We start from the raw sequence: 23387 nt of genomic DNA on the forward strand, positions 1-23387 counted from the left end.
GTTCTCTCTTTTGATTTTATATTGGAGTGGCCAGATTGCTTTTGTCTTCAGGAGTTTCCACAGAGGCCCAATTCAGGTGAGGGTCAGATGCTCTTTCTCCTAAGGTCTGGATCCCTCCAGGAAAGATTTTGACCTCAGGCATTTGGGTTTGGACTGGCCTGGGAGCGGGGCCCAGGAAAGTTGCTGGTCTAGGGTAGCTTGTGGCTATGCCACCCAGAGATGCAAAAGAAGATGGGGGTGGGAAGCAGCCCCAAGGGCTCCTGCGGACTTCACTGAGGAGCTGGTCTGGATGCAAAGGATCAGGAAGAGGAAAGGTCAGCCCCCATGTCCAGGAGAGAGGCTGGGCGGGGGTTGTACAGCCCAGGGAAGCAGAGGGAGGTGAGGGCAAGACCAGGCCCAGAGGGCTCCTGGGGACCCGAGAAGGAACTGAGTTGGTCTGGATGAAAAGGATCAGGAAGTAGTGGGGGTTCCCCAGGTGTCTGGGGCGCCAAGACAAGGAATGGGACAAGACCCAGGCTAGGAGAGACTGGCAGGGAGATTGGAGGGTGGATGAGGCTGGGGGACTCAAGGCACAGAGGGTGCGATTGACTTACCCTGGAGAGAGGCCTCTGGGTTGTGCAGGCCCAGGGAAGCAGAGGCAGGTTGGCTTTCCATTTTATTATTCTTTCATTGTGGTTTTGACATGTGAATTTCTTTCCTTGTTTATGATTTTCATATGAGAATTAAGTTGAAATATGCTTCTGTTTGTATTATCTGGGTGCCTAGATCCTTTCTTTATTGGTTATGTAAAGCTGGTTGGTACAGGGTTCAGGTTCTCACAGGTTTATTTTGGAGGGAACTGATGGCTTCAGATCAGCTCTTCAGGGGTACCCACAGAAGCCCAATTCAGGTTCCAGTCAGGTACACTCAGGCTTCCTTCACCACGTGGAGGCAGGATCCAGGCTCTCTCAGGCAGTCCTGTGTGTTGTCAACCCTATGCCAGAGGGAGGGCAGAGAGGGGCCAGAACTTGGCACTCTCTGGTGGTCTGCTGAGCTCCGAGCAGGTACCCCGATGGAAGTCCGAACCCACCCTCTCAGGCTGTCTGCTAGGATCTCAGCCCTAGCCCACCAAAGCCAGATCTGCCCTGGGGCCTTCGGAGGGGCCTCACAGAATCCCAGGTAGTGGGATATGGTGCAATTAGGGGAAGCTCACCATCACGTGGAAGCAGGGTCTGGGGGCTGTGAGGCAGTCCCCTGGGTTCTCAGGCCCTCTGGTAGGTAGCCAGAACCCCACCCCAACTCTCTGGCGGCTCCGTAGCCAGTGCTCTAACTGCTGAGCCACCTCTCCAGCTCCGTTTGCTTTGGTGTTTTGAGACAGGGTCTCACTAGCCCAGGCTGCCCTTGGACTTCAAATCCTCTTGCCTCAGCCTACCCAGTGCTGGGATTACAGGTGTGAGCCACCTTGCCTGGCTGTGCTGAGCTGTGACAGATGGGGCCCAAGGGCTCCTTCCTGGGCCGAGATTACCACACTGTCCATACAGCAGGTGGGAATTGCCTGGCTTCCGGATTTGTTTGGAGGCTTCCAACAGGATGTACTGTGTATTTTGAGGCTCTGAGTGTGAGGTGTAACGATGCTGCGGTCGGTACTTGACTCTACATTTTGAGTCTCCCACCATGTGAGCAGCCAGAGTGGTCCTGGACCCCAGGGCTTCTGGCCTAGGCACCTGGGAAGGCAAAGCTTCCCTTCTCTGTGGGAGAGCACTGTGGTGTTAAAGGGATCATGGATTGCCGGGTAGAGGTGCTGGTTAAACATCTGAATGGGGCTGTCCTTGCCTTGGTGGAAGTTACCCACAGGAAATCCATGGTCATATTTTTGTGTATGAGTGTTTTGCCTGCATGTTTGTAGGTGTACCACATGTGTATAATGCCCATGGCAGCTGGAAGAGGATGCTGAACCCCTTGGAACTCGAGTTATGGACAGTTGTTATCTGACATGGGGGTTCTGGGAACTGAACCAGGTCCTCTGTGAGAGGAGCCATCTCTCCAGCCCCTCAAGGTAATTTTGATTATTGTAAATCCCAGGAACAGGCTGCTCTGCAGGGAAGAGGCTAGTGTCACGGTCTAGGGAGAAACCATGGAGTGTGGGGAGGGGACTGGGCCTGGACTGTTTATTGGTTCAGGAGACAGACAGGAGCTGGAGGGCTGGAATCATGGCTGTGGGAGGGGAGGAAGGAGCCCAGGATGGGCTGACCCATGGCCCTCTGAGGGCATAGGTGTTTGTATGGGACTCCAGCACCAGGGCTGAGTACAGTCCTAGAGTCAGGGCACACCCGTCACCGCAGCGGGTTTCCTCCTGGTTACCAGAGTGCGTCTAGGTGAGGCAGGACCTGCTCAGGTCACACAGTCCACACAGCTGCAGGCCTCTGCCTCTGAGTCAGTGAAACCCACCCTGTAACGATGGGATGGTAATGACAGGGGCCTCTCAAGGCCACAGGTCCTTAAGGCACTTCGCTCGCTGGAGCCTACACAGTTTAACTCTATGCAGCCTCCTCTCTCCTCCGCAGCGCACGTGTCCAGGTGACCTATCCCCGCCCCCAACCCCGGAGTACACGCGCACGCATCCCGGCCCCCTCCTCTCTCTTTCCGCAGTGCACACGTCCAGGGTAACGCACACGTCTCGCTGACCGCGTCTCTCCCACCCCGGCCTCGCGATGCCCCAGCCCAGACCTGCGCCTCCTGCGGTGTGGCACGCGGCGCCCTACGCTGCGCTCTGGACAGGCTCTGTGCGGCTCCTGCTTCTGCGCCGCCTTCGAGGCCGAGGTGCTGCGCACGGTGCTCGCGTGCCGCCTGCTGCCGCCCGGGGCCGTGGGCGCCTCGGGCGGCAAGGACTCCACGGTGCTGGCACACGTGCTACGCGCGCTCGCGCCGCACCTGGGCATCGCGTTGCAGCTGGTGGCGGTGGACGAGGGCATCGGCGGCTACCGGGACGCGGCGTTGGCGGCAGTGCGCAGCCAGGCAGAGCGCTGGGGGCTACCGCTCACCGTCGTGGCCTACGCCGACCTCTTCGGGGGCTGGACAGTGGACGCCGTGGCCCGCAGCACTACCGGCTCCGACCGCAGCCGCAACTGCTGCACCTTCTGCGGGGTGCTGCGGCGCCGCGCGCTGGAGGAGGGCGCGCGTCTGGTGGGAGCCACGCACATAGTGACCGGTGAGCGCGGGGCGTGGGAAAGGACAGGGGTGGGGGTAAGGACAGCCGGGGGGTGGGAAAGGACAGCCCGGAGAAGCCAGAGGACGTGCGCATGCTCCATTTTGCTACTGGAGCCTGGTAGGGAAGTGGAGTGGGGTGGGCTTGGCGGGCTTCTCTCCTGCCATCTTTTAAAAAACTCATCTTTATTTCCTGTGTACGAGTGTGCTGCCTGCACGTGTCAAGTGCACCCGTCTGTGCAATGCCTGTGAAGGCCAGAAGAGGGCGTCGGATCCCCTGGAACTGGAGTTCTGGCCGGTTGTTAGCTGCCACGTGGGTGCTGGGAATCGAACCCGAACTTCTACAAGGGCAGCCGGTACTCTTGGCTGAGCCACGTCTCCAGCCCCTCCACAAGCACGTTTTTAGTGGCATTCTTAGTGTCGGCCTTCTGAGTCCTGGCTGCTCTAGGGACAGGATGCAGGTCTCCATGGCCCACCCCCACTGCCCTACTCTTACTGAATGGGGGTCTCCAGGCCCCCTCTTCGCTCTCTGGGTCTTACTCCCTTTTTCCCCTCTCTCTGGGTCCTGAGATCCCCACTTCCACGAGCCCCTCTGGTCCTGGGGTCTCTCTAGGTCTTGTGGACTCCCTGGGTCCTGGGTCTCTATGGGTCCTGAGGTCTCCCTGTGGTCCAGGGGTCTCTCTGGTCCTGCCGTCTCCCTGGGTTTTGGGGTCTCCCTGGGTTTTGGGGTCTCTCTGGTCCCGGGGTCTCCTTGGGTCCCGGGGTCTCTCTGGTCCTGCGGTCTCCCCGGGTTTTGGTGTCTCCTTGGGTCCTGAGGTCTCCCTGGTCCCGGGGTCTTCCTGGGTCCCTGGGACTCTCTGGGTCCCAGGGTCTCTCTGGTCCCGCGGTCTCTGGGTTTTGGGGTCTCCCTGGTCCCGGGGTCTCTCTGGGTCCCGGGGTCTCCCTGGTCCCGGGTCTTCCTGGGTCCCGGGGTCTCCCTGGTTTTGGTGTCTCTCTGGGTCCTGGGGTGTCCTTGGATTTTGGGGTCTCCCTGGGTCCCGGGGTTTCTCTGGTCCCGGGGTCTCCCTGGTCCCGCGGTCTCCTTGGGTCCCGGGGTCTTCCTGGGTCCTGGGGTTTCTCTGATCCCGGGGTCTTCCTGGGTCCTGGGGATCTCCCTGGTCGTGGGGTTTCTCTGATCCCGGGGTCTCTCTGGTCCTGCGGTCTCCCTGGGTTTTGGGGTCTCCCTGGTCCCAGGGTCTTCCTGGGTCCCGGGGTCTCTCTGGTCCTGGGTTCTCTCTGGGTCTTGGGGTCTCCCTGGGTCTCTCTGGGTCCTGAGGTCTCCCTGTGGTCCAGGGGTCTTCCTGGGTCCCGGGGTCTCCCTGGTCCCGGGTCTCTCTGGGTTCCCGGGTCTTCCTGGGTCCCGGGGTCTCCCTGGGTTTTGGGGTCTCCCTGGTCCCGGGGTCTCTCTGGGTCCTGGAGTCTCCTTGGGTCCCGGGGTCTCTCCGCTCCCGGGGTCTCCCTGCCCCGGTCTCAGCCCCTCACCCCACTCTCCCCCTCAGGTCACAACGCGGACGACATGGCGGAGATGGTGCTCATGAACTTCCTCCGCGGCGACGCGGGGCAGCCGGCGCGCGGCGGGGGCCTGGGCTCGGGGGGCGAGGGGTGCGCGCTATCGCGCTGCCGGCCTCTGCAGCTGGCGTCGCTGAAGGAGGTGGTGCTCTACTTCTCCGAGGACTGCGTGTACGCCCCCGAGGCCTTCCGCGGACACGCGCGCGACCTGCTCAAAGTGGCTGGAGGCGGCGCGGCCCCTTCGGCGGTGCTGGACCTGGTGCAATCGGCTGAGCGGCTGCCGCTGGCTCCAGCCGTGTGGCCCCCGCGTCCCGGCGCCTGCTCCCGCTGCGGGGCGCTGGCCAACCGCGCTCTCTGCCAGGCCTGCGCGCTCCTGGACCGCGGCCGCGCCTGGCCATCGGCAAGGGCCGCCGGGGACCGTGCGAGGAGCCGGCCGGGAACCCGGCCTGCGACCCCGCGGCCCCGCCGGGACCCTGTGCCTGCGAGTGAGCGGAGGGATGGAGGGGGGCGGGGCGGATGGAGGGGCGGGGCCGATGGACGGGAGGGGGCGGGGCGGCCAGTACCCTACGGAGCCAGGGAGCCCTGTGGGGCCCTTGCTTGCGGTGACTGGGGCCTGAGCCCTGCAGTGACCCCTGGGACCTTAGCTCTACCGGTGACTGTGCCCGACACCTGCTGAACCACCTTTGTCCTGAGGATGGTGCCCTGCAGTGCCCCGGGCCTGAGGAGCCCCTACCTTGCAGAAGCCGGCTGGGATGTTTGCACTGAAGGAGGAGGGCGCCCCACTCGGGGCTGCTGGGTCTGAGGGAGCAGAGGCCAAATTTCTCTGTGTTCTTGAGCTCCCCTTCGGGGTGTGAGTGGACTCAGGTTGGCCAAGTCACAGGACAGTTCAGTACCACCTGGGACCACTTCACCCCACACAATGACCTCATGACTCTGGTGTGGGCTTCAGCCCTTGTGCTGGGGGCTCCTGTGGACGTGCACCCGCTCCCATAGTCTGCGACACGGTGGGGTTGGCCCCCCCATCTTATCCAGTCCCACCTGACTCTCCTGGTGTCTCTGCCTTGAGTCAGGAGGAGCTGGTGGGTGCTGCAGAGTTCAGGCCGTTGGAGGCAGAGCTGCGTGAGCCTGGGTTAGTGACATTCTGTTTCTGCCCTTGCCTCCAGCCCGCCCGACAGGAAGATTCAGGAGCTGACCAGCAGAGGGCTGCCCTCTTTCAGCTGCTGCCAGCTGGCCTGGCAGGTTTCCAGAAGCTTCCCACTCCCACCTGACCGGAGGAAGCCTTGCTCAGTTTTATTCTTTAGCAGGGATGTCCCAATGTCCCCTGTAGCCTCAAGTACTTAGACACTTGGCATATGGACCCCAGGTGTTTGTGCTGTTCAGAGAGTTTAGGAGGTATGGCTTTGCTGGAGGAGGCACGTTACTGGGGTGGACTTTGAGAGTACATAGCCTTGTCCCACATCCATCTTGTCCTCTCTCTGCTTCCTGTGTGTGGGTGAAGATGTGAGTGATGGCCTTTCTGTTCTGGCTGCCTCCTGCCGTGCCTCTCTGACAAGATGGACTCTGAACCCTCTGGAACTGTAAGCCCAAATAAACTCTTCCTTCTGCAAGTTGCGTGGGTCAGGGTGCTTTTTTCTTATGTTTGGTTTTTGTTTTGTTTTTTGTCTTTTGGGACAGGGTCTCCCTGTAGCCCCAGCTAGGCTGGAACTCACTATGTAGACCAGGCTATCCATCTCACAGAGATCCACCTGCCTCTGCCTCCTGTGTGCTGGGATTAAAGGTCTATGCCACCATGCCTGGCTTTAGGTCATGGTGTTTTATCACAGCAACAGTAAAGGAACCAATACAGATGCCTTCCCTGATTCTGGTTGATCCCATCCAACCCTTGTTAGAAGGCTTTCTCAAATCCCCATCCCCTGGACATCTTATTTTGTGGCCATCCATCCCTCTGGGGCATTGTTCTGTCCTTTTGAGCTGATGTTTGACAAGATCTCTCCCCACTGGACTGTTAACATTCCCAGAAATATTTAGTGAGTACATATTAGATCTTGGGGCTGTTGTGGACATTGGTAAGAAAAACAAAATGGGCTGGAGAGATGGCTCATCGGTTGAGAGCACAGAATGCCCCTGCAGAGGGACCCAGGTTTGGTTCCCAGCACCCACATGGTGGGTAACGACCACCTGTAATTTCATTTCCAGGGGATCTAAGACCCTCTTCTGGCCTCTTTGGACACCTGAATGCACATACACACAGACACACACGTAGATAAAAATCTTTTTAAAATATTTTTTACTTATGTGTATGAGTGTTTTGCCGGCATGTATGTATGTAAGTGCACCATATGCATGCAGTGTTGGTGGAGACCACAAGAGGGTGTCAGATCCCTTGGAACTGGCATCACAGACGATTGTTATCCACCATGTAGGTCCTGGGAATTGAACATGTGTCCTCTGGAAGAACAGCCAGTGTTCCAACCAGGGGCTAGAGAGATGGCTAGGTAGTTAAGAGCACTCACTGCTCATGCAGAGGACCCTGGTAGTTCCCAACACCCACATGGTCGCTCACAACCACTGGAAGCTCCAGTTCCAGTGGATGCCCTCTTCTGGCTTCTGGGGGCATTGCATGCACTGGGTGCACGTACATGCAGGCATAACACTCATACATATTTATTAAAAAAATAAAAATAAAAAGCACTGACTGCTCTGGCAGAAGGCCCAGGGATCAGTTTCCAGCATCCATGTGGTCGCTAACACTCATCAGTGATTCCAGTTCTAGGGGACTCGACGCCCTCTTTTGGTGATTCCTCAGTTAATGTTCTCAGGTGAGTCTAGGTTGACACTTACAAAGTAACCAGCATAGTAAAGGATCTGGAAATTTCTGCTCCAGTGCTTTTGCCCTTAAGATTCTAGGGGGACTCTCCACAGGCCAGCTCACAAGCCACCTTGGAATGTTCTCATTCCTTCCAACACCCCAGTCCTCCTTTCCCCTCTTGTCCTCTAGGACATACCTGTTGTTACTCAGGTTTCTGTGGCTGACAAAATGCTTGAGGTGAACAGCTGATTTATTTTGGCTCACAGCTTCAGAGGTTGCTGCACATGGTTGCCTCCCCAAGTTGCTTTGAGGCTGATGTCAGGGTTGTAGTTCACTGGAAGGACATGTTGGGGGAAAGCTGCTCACCTCCTGACAGTCAGGAGGGGTGAGGGAGGAGGAGAGAGGGACACAGGGAAGCAGGGGGAGTAAGAGGAGAGGGTTAGATGGAAAAGGAGAGAGGAAGAAAGACAAAATACACCTCTTCAAGGGCACACAGAGACATCCTTCCTCCAACCAGGCCCCCCCTTCTAAAGTCTCCACTGTCCAGGCTTCACAATCACCTTCCAGATGCTCTACATCTGAGCACCAAGCTTTCAACACGTGAGCTTTTGGGGGACATTCTTAGACCATCATCATAGCATCCATCATCCAGAGAGCCCTGTGTCTCTCAGCTGGAGCATCTCATTCTTGGAGAGCAGGTACTGGTTAGGACATCTCAGGGTGATTTTCTTCTCCTCCCCTCCCCTCCCCTCCCCTCCCCTCTTTTCTCTTCTCTTCTCTTCTCTTCTCTTCTCTTCTCTTCTCTTCTCTTCTCTTCTCTTCTCTTCTCTCTCTCTCTCTCCTCCCCTCTCCCCCGCTTCTTCCCTCCACCCCCTTCCTTTCTGAAACCAGGTCTCATGCTAGGGAGGCACTGAGGCCTCTTACAAGCCCTGTGTAGTTAAACTTTCAAAACTAGCTTCAACTTCTAAACAGTTCCTCCGTCCCCACAGACCTCTGGTTTCATGTCAATTTCCCCAATCCTTACAGCACTATTTCTCCTTTAACTCCTTCCATCCTGTGGTCCACTGAGGCCACATGGCCTGTTCTCTTTTCTAAGCGTGGTGTTGGGACCTCTGTCCTGCAGCCTCCCCCTGCCTGCTAAGTCATCTCGGAGCCAGTCCCGAGCTCTGTCTGCAGGGGGTGCTCCACCCCCGTGCCCTACCTGGCCTGCGACTAGCCGCAGGATGGGCGCTGTCCGTGGTGCTGATGGGCTGAGCTCTGAAAGCTCCCGGCTCTTGCCACAGGGTCAAACTCACAGGCACAGAGTCCGGCGGTGCTAGCAGGCGCCATCGCCAGAGGGGCTTTGGGAAGACTGGTCCCTGTTGGGCAGGAGGAGCTAGGGAAGACTGGCAGTGGGCTGCATTCAGCTCTGTCCTCCCTGCAGCGCTCTGGTCGCCCTCGATTCATTCTTTAGAACGTGTGCCAGCCCGGCCAAGGGACAGGGAGGAAAAAAAGTTATTTTCCTGAAGATCTGTATCATGCTAATTTTGCTAGTCCATGATCCATATCTTAGTATTTAATCTGTGCGGGAATCCGCTCTTGGCAAAAGGTGTTAGAAGGAGATAGGAGCTAAAACCCCTCTCCTCTTCCTCTCTTCCAGTCCTTTTCCTCTCTCTCTCTCTCTCTCTCTCTCTCTCTCTCTCTCTTTCTGTCTGTTTTTTTGAAGCAGGGTCTCCCTGTAGCCCCAGCTGACCTGCCTCTGCCTCCTGAGTGCTGGGATCAGAGGCATGCGTGACCACACCCAGCCCGCACAACCAATGTTAGATGAGATAGTTCATTTTTATTCCACAGACCAAATCTAAGACTAAGGATCAGGTGTTCAAGGTCATCCTTGGCCAGTGTATTAGTCAGGGTTCTCCAAAGAAACAGAACCAGTAGAATGAATACATATGTATAGAGATTTATCAGCTTAGCTCACAGGATAGAGTCCGAGTAGTCCAACAATGGCTGCACCACACTGGAGAGGCTGAGAATCCATAGTCACTCAGTCCATGAGGCTGGATGTCTCAGTAGTCCCGATATGGCACTGAAGGTCTGATGAATTCCAAAAGATCAGCTAGTCTTCAGTCTACAGCAGCAAGACGAACTCACCAGTGAGAGAGAAGGCAAGCAGCAAGAAGCCCGGTGTTCTCCTCTGCCTTGGCCTTTTATACTGGCTGCCATCAGAAGGTAACACCCACATTTAGGGTGTGTCTTGTGTCTTCAGATGATCCAATCAAGAAGATCTCTCTCATTTCAGTTAATCCCAGATCCAGTCAAGTTGACACCCAGGATTAGCCATCATAGCCAATGTGATAGTTTTGCCTGTCAACACAATCTAGAGGCACCAAGAAAAGGGGTCTCAGTGAGGAATTTTTTAGATTAGGTTGACTGTGGGATTGCCTGTGGGGGATCTTCTTTCTTTTTGTTAAAGAAAAAGATTTATTTTTATTTTATGTGTATGAGTGTTTTGCCTGCATGAGTGTATGTGTGCCGTGTGCATACCTGGTGCCCAAAGAGATCAGAAGAGGGTGTTGGATCCCTTAGAACTGGAGTTACAGGCAGTTGTGAGCTGCCATGTGGGTGCTGGGAACTGAACCCAGGTCCTCTGCAAAAGCAGCCAGTGCTCTAACCCAAGAGCCATCTTTCCTACCCCATGTGGGGAATTTTCTTAACTGAGTTAGCTGAGGTGGGAAGATCCACCTTGAATGTGAGTAGCATCCTTTCATGGGCGGCGCCCAGGGTTGAGTGTAAAGGAGAGAGGCTGAGCATGGAGTGTGCGAGCATGCTGTAATCCACTGCTGCTCTCCTCTTCACTGTGGATCCACTGTGACCAGCGGCTTCCAACTAGCAAAAATCATCCATTTCCCTAGATGTCTGCACTTTGTGCTTGATTGCATTCCGTGCTGTACTCAATCGCTCCCTTCCCCTGCTGACCAAGTATGAAGCAGAGGGTTAGGGTTAGAGTTAGTGATTAGAGGCTCTAAAATCAGCTTTCTTAACTCCCTGTGGTCATGGCCCGTTCACCTGCCAGTCCAACTTCTCTGGAAAGCCTCCTGGTTTTTCCATTCTCTCTGCTCGGATTTCCCTCTTTGTCTTTGGTTTTCTTCAGATCCCCCTCATTGTGTTACAAACTCGGTGTGTGCTCGGCTCTTCTGGAACTCCCCACCTTGGACTGTACTCACAGTCTGGACTTTCACTTCCAGGGTCACACATAAGAACACAGAACCAAAACTCACAATGTGGGCTAACGCCATTGAGAAGTCCTCACTTCACCCTAGCTGTGCTGCTTAACTCTCTGCCCTCAGGATTTCTTCAGAACGCTAACCTAGAGAGTTCACATTTCCTTTAGAATGTTTTATGTTTTACTTTTAATTAATCATCAGCTAATCTCATTTAGGGTCTCACTAAGTAGTCCTGGATGGCCTGGAACTCACTATGTAGAACAGGCTAGCCTCGGACTCACAGAGAGTCACTCACTTTTGTCTTCCAAGTGCTGGGATTAAAGGCATGCACCACCATGCTTGACTATACTTAATTTTTTAAAGATTTATTTATTTTATTTATTTATCTGTGTGTGTTTGCATGTGTGTCTGTATGAATGTATCAGGCCAGAATAGGGTGTCAGAGACCTCAGAGCAGTAATTAACAGGCATTTATGAGACACCCAACTTTGTACTTGGGTGCTGGGATCCAAGCCCTGGTTCTTATGATTGTACAGCAAGTGTTTGTAGAACCAGTGAGAATCTCTCCATTCCCTTTACTTTTAAAGTGAATTAATCAATTAAAGTTTGATCCATGTTTTCATGTACCCCAGGCTCACCTGGAATTCACTGTGTAGCCAAGGCTGACCTTGAACTTCTGATTCTTTTGTCTCCGCCTGTCCAGTGTTGGGATTACAGGTGCATGCCACTTGCCACTGCACCCCATTTTTACCTGGCTGGAGCCTGAATCCAGGGCTTTGCCCAGGTAAGAATTCTATCGACTGAGCTACATCCCCAGACAGTGTTCTATACTTCTTTACTTTTATTTATTTATATTTTTATTTTATGTGTATGTGTGTTTTGCCTGCATGTATGTAAGTGCACCTGTGTCGTTCACAGCCTTCAGAGGCTAAAAGAGGGTGTCAGATCCCCTGGAACTGGAGTTATGGGGGGTTGTGAGATGCCCCATGTGGTGCTGAGAATCAAATGGGTTTTCTGAAAGAGCAGCAAGTATTGATTAACACTGAGCCATCGATCAAGTCCCATATAAACCATTTGTTTAATTTTTAAATTACATTTGGGGCTGGACAGACGGTTCGGCGGTTAAGAGTATGTGCTGCTCTTGCAGAGGACCGGGCACACCCGTGTCAGGTGGGGAATCAGACATCCCCTTTTGGCTTCCACAGTCATGTGCACAACCGCCACCCCCCATAATTAAAAATTAAAATTATGTTTGTACGGGGTGGGCAGGAGCACAGCTTGAAGAACTACTCTCAGGAGTCAGTCCTCTCCTTCCACCATGTGGGCTCCTGAAATCAAACTCAGGTTGGCCGGTTTGGCTGGAGGCTCTTTTACCCACTGAGCCATTCAGTGGCTCCATCAAATAAACCCTCTTTTCCTTTGACTTGTTTCCGTCAGGTGTTATGCCACAGCAATGAGAAAACTAATGAACTGTGTGGTTTGAAGTGACACAGAAGGTTTAGGGGAAAGATATGCCAAGAATATGCCCTCTGGTGGATGGAAGAGGGCAGAAGATCCAGGTGGGTTTCAAGGAGGAAGGAGGTGCCTGCAGTTTGCGGTCTCTGGCCAGGAGACATGGGTGTGTTTGGGTGTAGATGAGATGGAGGCAGCTGTTTGGCTGTTGGATTATCTTCAGGGGCCTGTGAATGAGATGATGAGAGGGCAGGGATGAAGAGACATTCAGGAAGGACTGGAAGAGGGTGGGCAAGAGGGTGGCCCTGGGGGAGTGGGAGGAGACACCACATCACAGCCAGATATTGGCACACCTGCAGTCACAACACTTGGGAAGCAGAAGCAGGAGGATTAGGAGTTCAAGGTCATCCTTGGCTGTACAGTGAATTCTAGGCCAGCTGGGGCTACACAAGACCCTGTATCAAACAAAACAAAACAAACAATGAAAAAAAAAGAAAGAAAGAAAGAAAAAAAAAAGGGCTGGAGAGAGAGCTCACTGGCTAAGAGCGTTTGCTAATCTTGCAGAGGACCTAAGTTTGGATCCACATAGAGTGGTTCACAACCACTTCTAACTCTAGCTCCAGGGGATCTGATGCTCTCTTCTGGCCTCTGCAGGTGCCTGTACTCACCTGCACATGCACGCATGCATGCACACACATGCCTTTAATCCCAGCATTTGGGAGGCAGAGGCAGGTGGATCTCTGTGAGTTCGAGGCAAGCCTGGTCTACATAGTGAGTTCCAGGGCAGCTGGGGCTACAGGGAGACCCTGTCTCAAACAAAACACAAAAACAAAGGGAAACAAGAAAGCCAAAAAGACACATCCTGAACCGACTGCTAGGCTGAGGGGCTGATCTTTCCTGCGGCACCCTGGAACGCCTGAAGTGGGGGTGAATGTTACTGTTTCTCCTGCCCTGTTCACCATACCTGGTCAGGGGAGCATGCCCACAGGAGCGCTCTGTTCAAGGAGGCACTTAGCACATAACCTGCTGCGGAATCTCTGTTGGCTGATGTCTGTACACTGGTTTCTTTACTATAATCTAAAAATGATTTATTTTTATTTTGGTTTTTATTTTTATTTGGTGTATGAGTATGTTGCCAGCATGTATATAAGTGCACCACGTGTGTGCAGTGCCCAAGGAAGCCAGAAGAGGGCAGCAGGTACCCTGGAACTGGAGTTACAGGAGGTTGTTAACCACCGTGTAGATGCTGGGAACCAAACCCTGGTCCTCTGCCAGAGCAACCCCTGCTCTTAACTTGTGAATCATCTCTCCAGCCCCAATACCATTTTTTTTTAGACTTATTTATTTTTATTTACATGTAGGTATGCCACATGTACAGTACCCAAGAAGACTAAAAGAGGATGCCAGATCACCCCAGAACTGGAGTTATAGGAGGTTGTGAGCTGCCACATGGGTGCTGGGAACTGAACTTGGGTCTTCTGTAAGAACAATACACATGCTCTTAACCATGGAGCCATCTTTCCATCTCCATAATACAGCACTTTTAAGGTAGGGCATGTGATCTCTGATTTATAAGATGGGAAACCAAGGCACAGAGTGACAGAGCGAACTGCTTCATGATGTTTCAGAAGGTTCTGGAACTGGGGATTGATCCCAAGTCTTTCTGTTCCCTATGTCTCTTCTTTCTGCCATTCCCGAGGATGCTCATACAAGACTTAGAAGGGTTTCTTGTGCTTCAACAATTAGCTTCTGACATCTTCTTTCCACCACACAGGCTGCGACACCTCCTGCCAGGACTGAGCTGTGGTGAGCCCTCACTTGCTTGTCTTGATCTCTGAGTATTCTGTGCTGCTTGTGGCTTCCTGAGGCTCTTTAAACTTTATCCCCTGAAAGTTGAGGGAGGCATAGTGGAGTTCCTGTTGTTTTTCCTGTTGTTGTTCTGAAGATGGGACAGTCACAGCAGGGGACACCTGGTTTCCGGGACTGTCTGGCCAGGGCTCTTGCCTGGCACCCTGAAAAACAAGGAAGTCACATCAGGTCTAAAGAAGCAGGATGTGACATCTCACTCCGGATCATGGGGGTTGATCTGGCTGATGGCACTGGCTAGGCAGGTGTCCCTTCCTCCATCACCTTTCTATAAGCTCTCCCCTGAAGCCATGTGCTCCATCTTAAAGGACGACCTTCCCCGATAGAGGACTATTATTTAGTCAAGGGTATATGAGTGGTTGCATTCCCCTGCTAGACCCTCCAAGCATACTCTTGAGGAATAAAAATGCAGGGCGTGTGCGTGTGTGTGTGTGTGTGTGTGTGTGTGTGTGTGTGTGTGTGTGGTGTGCCTGTGGAGGCCAGGAGAGGGCACTGGATCCCCTGGAACTGGAGTTAAAGATGGTTGTTATCTACCATGTGGGCGCTGGGAATCGAACCCAGGTCCTCTGCAAGAGTGACCAGTGCTCTTAACTGCAGAGCTATCTCTCCAGCCCCTATGTGAATATCTTAGTGTCTCACCTTATAAAAAGGAGTGTGATAAAGAAGGATACCCGATGTCAACCTCTATCCACACACATGTGCATACACATATGTGTGCATGTGCACACACACACACCACACATATACTCATGCCAAAGGGGAGAAAAACGGTGTGGCTGGGTGTGGTGGCACACACTTTCAATCCCAGCACTCAGGAGGCAGAGGCTAGTCCATCTCTGTGTTTGAGGCCAGGATGGTCTACAAAGCGAGTTCCAGGACACCCAGAGTTACACAGTGAGATGCTGTCTCACAAAAACAAAACAAAGCAAGAGTCTGGGCACGGAGGGGCACTCAGGTGGCAAAGGCAGGAGGATGAGGAGTTCAATAAATAAATGAAGGAAGGAAGGAAGGAAGGAAGGAAGGAGGGAAGGAAGGAAGGAAGGAAGTTGGTTCTTTGAAATGGATCATAAGATAGACCACTAACAAGATTTAGCTAAAAGAAAAGAGGGACTGTCACCAGTAACTTACATCAAGAATATAAAGGAAAAGTGATGTCAATAAAATAACATAAAGGCAAGAGAACAACAGCTAAAATCTTCATAAAAAGTGGAAAACTTCAGTTTTAATCCCAGCACTCAGGAGGCGGGGGCAGGCAGATCTCTGTGAGTTCAAGGCCAGCCTGGTCTATATAGTGAGTTCTAGGACAGCTTGGGCTAGAGGGAGACCCTGTCTCAAAAAAAAAAAAAAAAAAGATAAGTAAAAAACCAAATAAAAATAATAAGAAAGTCACACAGATGACTGGCTAGATGGCTCAGTGGGTAAAGGTGCTTGCTGCTAAGTCAGATGACCTCAGCTCAATGGTAGAAGGAGAGGTCTGCCAGTTGTCCTCTGACCTCCACATATGGGCTGTGACTGCACCAAAAATAAATAAATATAATTAAAAACATTTCCTTTAAAAGAAAAATTGCATGGAGAGAGCACTAGGCTCTGATGATTTTACAAAAGTTTTCTCTCAATCATTCCCCAAGCAGCTATTCAGAATTTCTGCACCCTCTTCCAGATGACAGAAAACAAAAAAACAAAAACCGGAAGGGCCTGTGGTCCCTCAGGGTCATCATCTCCATGGTCAAGGTTTGAACCTGAGCCACATCTGCAGGCTGAAGTGCCGAGGGTCTCAGCTTGGTTTTTGCAAGCATGCTGGAACATGTTTGTCATTAATGACTGCAACAGCTTAAGGGTTAACAAATCCTATCAGTAGATGCATTTAAAAAATTCAACAATAGGGGCTGGAGATGGGGCTCAGCAGCTAAGAGCACTGGCTGCTCTTGCAGAGGACCTGAGCTCAGTTCCCAGCACCCACATGGTGGCTCACAACCATCTGTAACTCCAGTTCCAGGGAATCTAATGCCCTCTTCTGACCTCCATGGGCATTGCATGACACAGGTACACTTACATACATGCAGGCAATATATTCATACACATACAATAAAAAATAAATAAAATATTTTTTAAAACAACATGAATTTATAATAACAAGTTTAGCTGGTCCTGGTGATGTGTGCTTATAATCCCAGCAACCTTGAGTCTGAGGCAGGAGGACAGTAAATTCAAGAGCAGCCTGGGCAATAAATAAATACACATAATTTTGAGAATGTGGCATTTTTGAATTGAAAATTATTTAAAATACTTTGATTTCTTATTAATTGATTGATTGAGATAGGGTCTCGCATAGCCCAGAGTGGCCTCAAACTTATGTAGTCAAGGATGACCTCAAACTCGTAATCCTCCTGCCTCTACTTCCAAACTGCTGGAATTACAGGCATGTGTCACCATACCTAGCTTATGCAAGTGTTAGGGATCCAACCCAGGGCTTTATGCATGCTAAGCAAACATTCTACCAACTGCCCTATACCCCAACCCTAAAATATCTTACTTTCTACAGGAAAATTATTGTAATTAATAGGATGATTCCCCACACCTAGGCAGGTGGTACCCCAGAGAGCTAGGTGTCATTGAGGGAGATGTACAGTTACACAGAAGGCCCTGGGGGGCCCAGCAAAGGGATCCAACCACATCAGTGTTGAGACAGTGGGGAAGTGAAAAACAGCTTTCTGCTGATCAAACCATCCACAGCCATAAGCTGTCCACAGCCTAAGGTGTTGCACAGACTTGTTCGACTTCCTTTGCTAAATGAGGTTAAGGCTGGGCTGTCGGGAGCTGCTAATCTATTATGTGCATTGAGCTGTGGCAGCCTTGTACTGAGTTTGTGTTATGCAAACCAGTACCTAATCTGCCTATTCAGGAGGAATGTGTTTATATGGAGAGCCTCACAATACCTGACCTGGAGGCAATAGTGGTAAACAAAAAGATCAAAGAGCCTTTGATCTGATCGCTCCTTGACCCTCAGATACAGGTGGGAAAAACAGCTGTGGAAACTAATTGAGTTCTTCTGTATAAAAAGGTGGAGCTGAAATAAACCAGGGCTGCAGTATTTACTGTCAGTCCTCCCAAGCATCTTTTCTGTCTCTTTTTCTTTCTTTCAATCCTCACTCCCCCTTTCAGGTACTGTCCGTCTTGGCCGGCTGGCACTGGCACTGGGCGTCCTCAACTTTCTCATCAAAGTGGGCGTTTCAGGAAAGTGGGTCATTTGTTGAAATCTGAAATCTCTCCAAAGGAAAACATATCCACAAAGTCATGTGAGGCCAGGTGTTTCTTCTTCAATACCAGCTGCCTACAAGGATGGATTAATTCTTGAAAGAAATATTTCATAAAATAAAAATGTGGCCTGGTATGGCAATCCTCCAGTATTATTCTGACTGGGAGGCTGGCAGTGAGATAGTGTCTTTTAGATGTAGGGATGTTGCACCTGTGAAATAGCAACAATATGGTTGTCTGCACAAGATGTGCACAAGATTACACAAGTCAACAGGGATAGGAAAGGTTTCGAAGGCCGCAGTCCTAGATGAAGAGTTATGGGCAGTCAGTAGCTGCTGAGGGAGGGAGGGTTGGCTTTCTTCAGCGGGGAGCCCAAAGAAAAAGGCTCAGGGTTGCTCAAGTCTTAAGTGCTCAGCCCTACACCATCTACGTAGGGCATCATGAACTGGAATCTGTAGGTTTTACACCACATGCACACACACACACACACATACACACACACACAAATAATAATTATAGACGAGGACATGAATTTGAGATGGGGATGTAAGGGAGACAGGATGAATTGGAGTGGGACAGAGAGAGGAGGAAATGACATAAATACAGTTACTCATGTATGAAATTCTCAAAATAAGATAAAAAGATGCGGATCTGGAGAGATGGCCCGGTCCCTCAAGTGCTTGCCTTGCAAGTCCAGGGACCTGAGTAGATTTCCAGAACCCAGGTTAAAAAAGCTGGGTGTGGTGGGGCCACGCTTATAATCCCAATGCTGGAGAGGCAGAGAGAGGCAGATCTCTGGGGCTCACTGGCCAACCATACTAGCCCACTTGGTAAGCTCCAGGCCAGTGAAGGCCCCACAAAGTGGATGGCTTCTATGGAATAGCACCAGAGAGTGTCCTCTGCCTCCACAGGTGTGTGGGCACACGTGCACGCGCACCCCTCCGACACGTGGACACACGGACAAGAGATTTATCTGTGCCTTGCTGTCTGCAGTCTGTATTTTGAAAAAGAACAAGCTAGTAGGCTTACAAACAAGACCTAAGAGCCAGTGTGGTGGTGCACACCTTTAGTCCCAGCACTCGGGAGGCAGAGGCAGGCAGATCTCTGTGAGTTCAAGGCCAGCCTGGTCCACATAGTGAGTTCTGGGACAGCTGGGGCTATGGGGAGACCCTGTCTCAAAAAGACAAAAACAAACCCCCAAAAAACCAAAAAAAACAAAAAACCCCCAAACCAAATAAGACCTAAGAATTCTTCAACTAGCAAAACAAAACTGTTCTAAGCAACATGAAAACCAACTTTTAATATATAATATATATTTGATATACATTGTGTGTGTGTGTGTGTGTGTGTGTGTGTGTGTGTGTGTGTGTTTTTGAGACTTGGTCTCCCTGTAGCCCCAGCTGGCCTGGAATTCGCTATGTAGATCAGGCTGGCCTTGAACTCACAGAGATCCACCTGTCTCTGTCTCCCAGTGCCAACTTTTAATATTTTTAAATTGCAGAAATTGGGCTGGAGAGATGACTCAGAGGTTAAGAACACCAACTGCTCTTGCAGAAGACCCAGGTTCGAATCCCAGCACCCACATGGCTGCTAACAACTGTCTGAAACTCCAGTTCCAGGGAATTCTATGGCCTCTTCTGTCCTATGAAGGCATTGCACAAGAAGGGTGGATCTATATACATGCAGGCAATACAAGCATAACACATAAAAATAAAATATTTTTTAAAACTTTTGAAAAATTGCAGAAATTACTTTCATTCTGGATTCCTGCAGCAAGCCATCAGAAAATGCACTTTTAAAAAAGATAACATCGGGGCTGGAGAGATGGCTCAGCAGTTAAGAGCACTGACTGCTCTTGCAGAGGACCCGGGTTCGATTCCCAGCACCCACATGGAGGCTACAAACTGTCCTCAACTCCAGTTCCAGGGGAATCTGAAGCCCTCTTCTGACCGCCACAGCGTTGCACGACACAGGTGCACTCACGTACATGCAGGCAATACACTCATACACATAAAATAAATAAAAAAAAATAATAAATAAAATATTTTTTAAAAGATAACATTGTCTGGGCCTGGTGGTATATGACAGTAATCCCAGCTGAGGCAGAAATATCAAAAGTTCAAGGTCTGCCTGGGTAAGTGAGTTTAGGGTCAGTCTCGGACACTTAGAGAGAGCCTATCTCAAAATGAAAAATAATAAATAGAAGAGAAACAGGTCTGGAGACATAGATTAGTGCCTAGCACACGCATGAAGTTCTGGGTTCAATCCCCAGTGTTGCAAAACAAATGAACAGCATTTACAATCCCAAAAAAGAAGTAATTTTTTTTTAAAAAAAAGCAAGAAAAAATCCAGGAGAGTTAGGGAGAAAAATAACAAAAAAGACCAATGTGAAAAAAAAAATCCATCTATCTTGAAAACACTCAAAAGATTTTGTCATTGTATTAAATGTTTTTATTTATTCTTTTGAAATTACATGCATGTGTACAGTGTATTTTGATCATATCCACCTCCTGTTCTGTTTAGGTCCCCAATAAATTGCATATCTGTTTTTAAAAAATATTTTATTTATTATTTTTATGTGTATGCGTGTGCTGCCTGCATGTAGGTAAGTGCAATGCCCACGGAGGTCAGAAGAGGCTGTCAGATTCCCTGGGACTGGAGTTACGGACAGTTGTTAGCTGCCATGTGGGTGCTGGGATTCGAACCCGGGTCTTCTGCAAGAACAGCCAGTGTTCTTAACTGCTGAGCCATCTCTCCAGCCCTTGCATATCTGTTTGTATGGATGAGAAGACTTGGATTCATAAACAAATACATTCTTCACAAATTCAGGCATAGAATCAATGTAATTCCATTCAAAACACTAACAGAAGTATTTTTTGGACTTGATAAACTGGTTCTAATTGTAAATGGAAAAAAGAAGAACCCTGGGCTGGAGAGATGCTCAGTGGTTAGAGCACTGGCTGCTCCTGCAGAGGACCTGGGTTTAGTTCCCAGTGCCCGCTTGGCAGCTCACAACCACCTGTAACGCCAGTTCCAGACGATCTGACGCCCTCTTCTGACCTCCAAGCACATTGCTGACATAGGTGTACACGTAGGAAATACACTCACACACATAAAATAAACATAGTAATAAAATATTTAAAAAGAAGGGCCCCCAAATAGTCAAAGTAGCCAGGCATGGCGGTGGGGAGGGGGGAGGTGCATGCCTTTACTCCCAGCCCTGGAGAGGCAGAGGCAGGTGGATCTCTGTGAGATCAAGTCCAACTTAGTCTACAGAACTAAATCTAGGCTGACTGGGGCTACAGGGAGACCCTGTCTCAAAGAACTCCAAAACAAAAACAGAATCAGAACACAAAACAGACCAGACGAATCAAGGTGCTTTTGAAGGAGATTAAAGAGGAAGGCTTTGCTTTAGTGGATACTGGGACATTAAAAAAATTTTTTATTGTGTGTATGTGCATATGTGTGTGTTTGTGTGCATGTGTGGACTGTGGAGTACAAGCTGTGGAAGTTGGCTGTCTCTCTGCACCGAGCTCAGGCTGTCAAGTGAGGCAGTAGGAACCATCACCCCCTGAGCCAGCTCTCCTGCTCAGGACAGTAAAAACAAAATGTATTGACTGTAAACAGCTTTGAGTCAGGCAGCAAGGTTGGCCAGTGGATTATAACAGAGGACAAAGACACAGGCACACACTCAGGTGGGATGCTCACACCTGGCAGAAGTGTGAGAAACTGGGTTCAAAAGTGAAGGAGGAAGCTGGGCATTGTGGCTCATGCCTGTAATCTCAGTTAGTTATCTTTACTTAGCAGGACGGTTGGAAAGTCGCAGTGAGTTTTAGATTGGAGATGAGGGAGAAACCAGGGAAGAAGGCAATTCCTATGTGTGTCTTCCTGGTGACCGGGAGAGACAGGTCTGTGGTGATGCCAAGGGGTTCAGTGTGAACTTGCCAAATGGCCTTACACAGAGGGCCCCGTGTATGACAGGATGCTCACACCACTCACCCAATTGACTGTGCCCATGACGGAGTCTTCATCATCCATACCCTTTGATCTCCCAGTGGCTTGCAGCTTACGGGTCTTCACTCTAAAGAAAGAGAATCGCATATTGCAGCTAGGTCTGAGCCTCTGCCTGTTCACAGGGTGGGGATGGTGCTTGAGGTCCTCAGGCCCTGGAATTGGATTCACAGGCCTGCTTGACATGTGAAAGGAGACTGTGTCCTCCAGAATAACCAGAAATTTGCTAATGTAGCCCAAGGTAGATTTTCATTGCTGCAGAGCCCTGCTACACACAAAACCTTACACATGGTGATTAAGCAATGTTATCTGTAATAGACAAGATGTGTAGACAGCTGGGCTGTGGTGACAGCTCAGGGGTAAAGAACTTGCCAACCTGAATCCTGATCCTCAGAGCCTATGGAAAGAGCTGGGCTTGGTGGTGTTCACCTGTAATCCCAGTAACAGGGACATGAGTAGCAGAGACAGCAGGATCCCTGAAAGCTTGTGGAATAGCTAGTCTGTCCTGCATATCTCAAACAAAAGGTGGAAGGTGGGGGCTTGAGAGATGGCTCAGTGGTTAGATCACTGGCTGCTCTTGCAAGAGGACCTGGGCTAGGTTCCAAGCACCCACGTCAGGTCATTCACAACTACCTGTAACTCCAGTTCTGAGGGATCTGACTCCCTCTTCTGGCCTCCATGGACACCTGTATGCACAGTGCACACACAATATACTCAGGCACACCAACATACACATAAATTAGAAACAAGCAGATCTTTTAAAAATTCTTTAAGTTTCTTTGGACTTATTTCTTTTTATTTTATTTGTATGAGTATTTTATCTGTCTCTGTGTCATGCAATGCCCATGGAGGCCAGAAGAAGGCGTTGGACCCAACGGAACTGGAGTTACAGAAGTTTGTGAGCTGACATGTGGGTACTGGGAACCCAACCTAGGTTCTTTGCAAGAGCAGTCAGTGCTCTTAACCACTGAGCCATCTCTCCAGCCCCCTGTGCCCAGCTTTTAACATGAGTGATCCTAACTTGTGTTTCCATTTTCACAGTAAGGACCTTAATGGCTGGACCATCTCCCCAGCCCCCAGAGTGACACACTTTTAAAAGATGAACTGTAAATTGTACAGAGTGTTAGTGTTTCTCAATAAAGCTGTTAAGAAATAGACAAAGGTCCTTTCTGGACTGACTCAACTCTACCCTTCTACGGCACAATGGTTTCCTCCTCTCTACTGTGAGCTACACCTGCTTGGTGAACGCCTGCCATTTCATGCAACCTTGGCTGGGCGTGTCAGAATTTCCCAGGCCACAGCTGGGCTTGGCCTCCCCATCAGTCTCCAGTTCTCTGTCTCTGCCCACTTCCTCACTGTGGCAAATCCAGATACCCACCTCATTTGGCTTCCTCTTGTGACCACCTCCTGTGGGCAACTACATACTCCCCAAGTGGCCCCTGCACCCCAGCATACACTGTGCAGATCTTACGTACTTGTGGTCTTTTGGCTGGTACGACCCTCTGCAGATTAGGCTGGCTTTCAACACCCCAATTAAAACCCCAGCTTGAGGGATTCACAAGGCCCCACCCCTTCTGAGGTTCTATATACAGTGAATGGTTGCTGGGTGAGGGGTGTGGACACAGGTAAATTGGTCAAGCTCCTGTAATCAACCCTTTGCTAACTAGCCTTGTTGGGACATCAAAAAAGAAGAAGAAGAAGAAGACAAAGCAGGTGAGTCGATGTGGTTTAAGGGCTGATAAGATGGTGAGTGGGGAAAGAGCTTGCTATGCAAGACTGAACCCCAGAACCCGTGGAAGGAGAGCATCAACTCCACAAAGCAGTCCTCTGACTTCCACACAGGTACACGTCACACATGCCCCCCCAATGGTATAATAATAATAATAATAATAGTAATAATAATAATATAGTAAATTTTTTAAGAGAAGGGGTCAAGCAGGGCACGATGGTGCACGCCTTTAATCCCAGCACTCAGGAGGCAGAGGTAGGTGGATCTCTGAGTTCAAGGCCAGCCTGGTCTACACAGTGAGTTCCAGGCCAGCTGGGGCAACAGGGAGACC

At 50.6% G+C, this 23387-nt stretch overlaps 2 protein-coding genes across 3 annotated transcripts in view; one reads left to right on the plus strand and one right to left on the minus strand.

Annotated features, from left to right (window-relative positions):
* LOC103750331 (cytoplasmic tRNA 2-thiolation protein 1-like) overlaps window positions 1–6330 on the plus strand; it is a 40901-nt gene extending 34571 nt beyond the window's left edge. The window contains 6 exon segments of the mRNA XM_029556256.1: window positions 1886–2035; window positions 2629–2741; window positions 2744–3187; window positions 4722–5108; window positions 5111–5216; window positions 5895–6330. Coding sequence (XP_029412116.1) covers window positions 1953–2035; window positions 2629–2741; window positions 2744–3187; window positions 4722–5108; window positions 5111–5216; window positions 5895–6072 — 1311 coding nt within the window. The 5' untranslated portion in view covers window positions 1886–1952 and the 3' untranslated portion in view covers window positions 6073–6330.
* A 7227-nt stretch (window positions 6331–13557) lies between these two features.
* LOC115067722 (sialic acid-binding Ig-like lectin 5) overlaps window positions 13558–23387 on the minus strand; it is a 14310-nt gene continuing 4480 nt past the window's right edge. For both annotated transcript variants that reach the window (XM_029556261.1, XM_029556260.1), the window contains 2 exons: window positions 21316–21397; window positions 13558–14207 (listed from right to left, as the gene is read on the minus strand). In XM_029556261.1, the coding sequence (XP_029412121.1) occupies window positions 14010–14207; window positions 21316–21397 (280 nt within the window). In that variant the 3' untranslated portion in view covers window positions 13558–14009. The remainder of the gene's footprint in view (window positions 14208–21315; window positions 21398–23387) is intronic.

Source organism: Nannospalax galili, unplaced genomic scaffold (assembly GCF_000622305.1).
Source record: "Nannospalax galili isolate Female #2095 unplaced genomic scaffold, S.galili_v1.0 scaffold1827, whole genome shotgun sequence".
Classification (NCBI taxonomy): Eukaryota; Metazoa; Chordata; class Mammalia; order Rodentia; family Spalacidae; genus Nannospalax; species Nannospalax galili.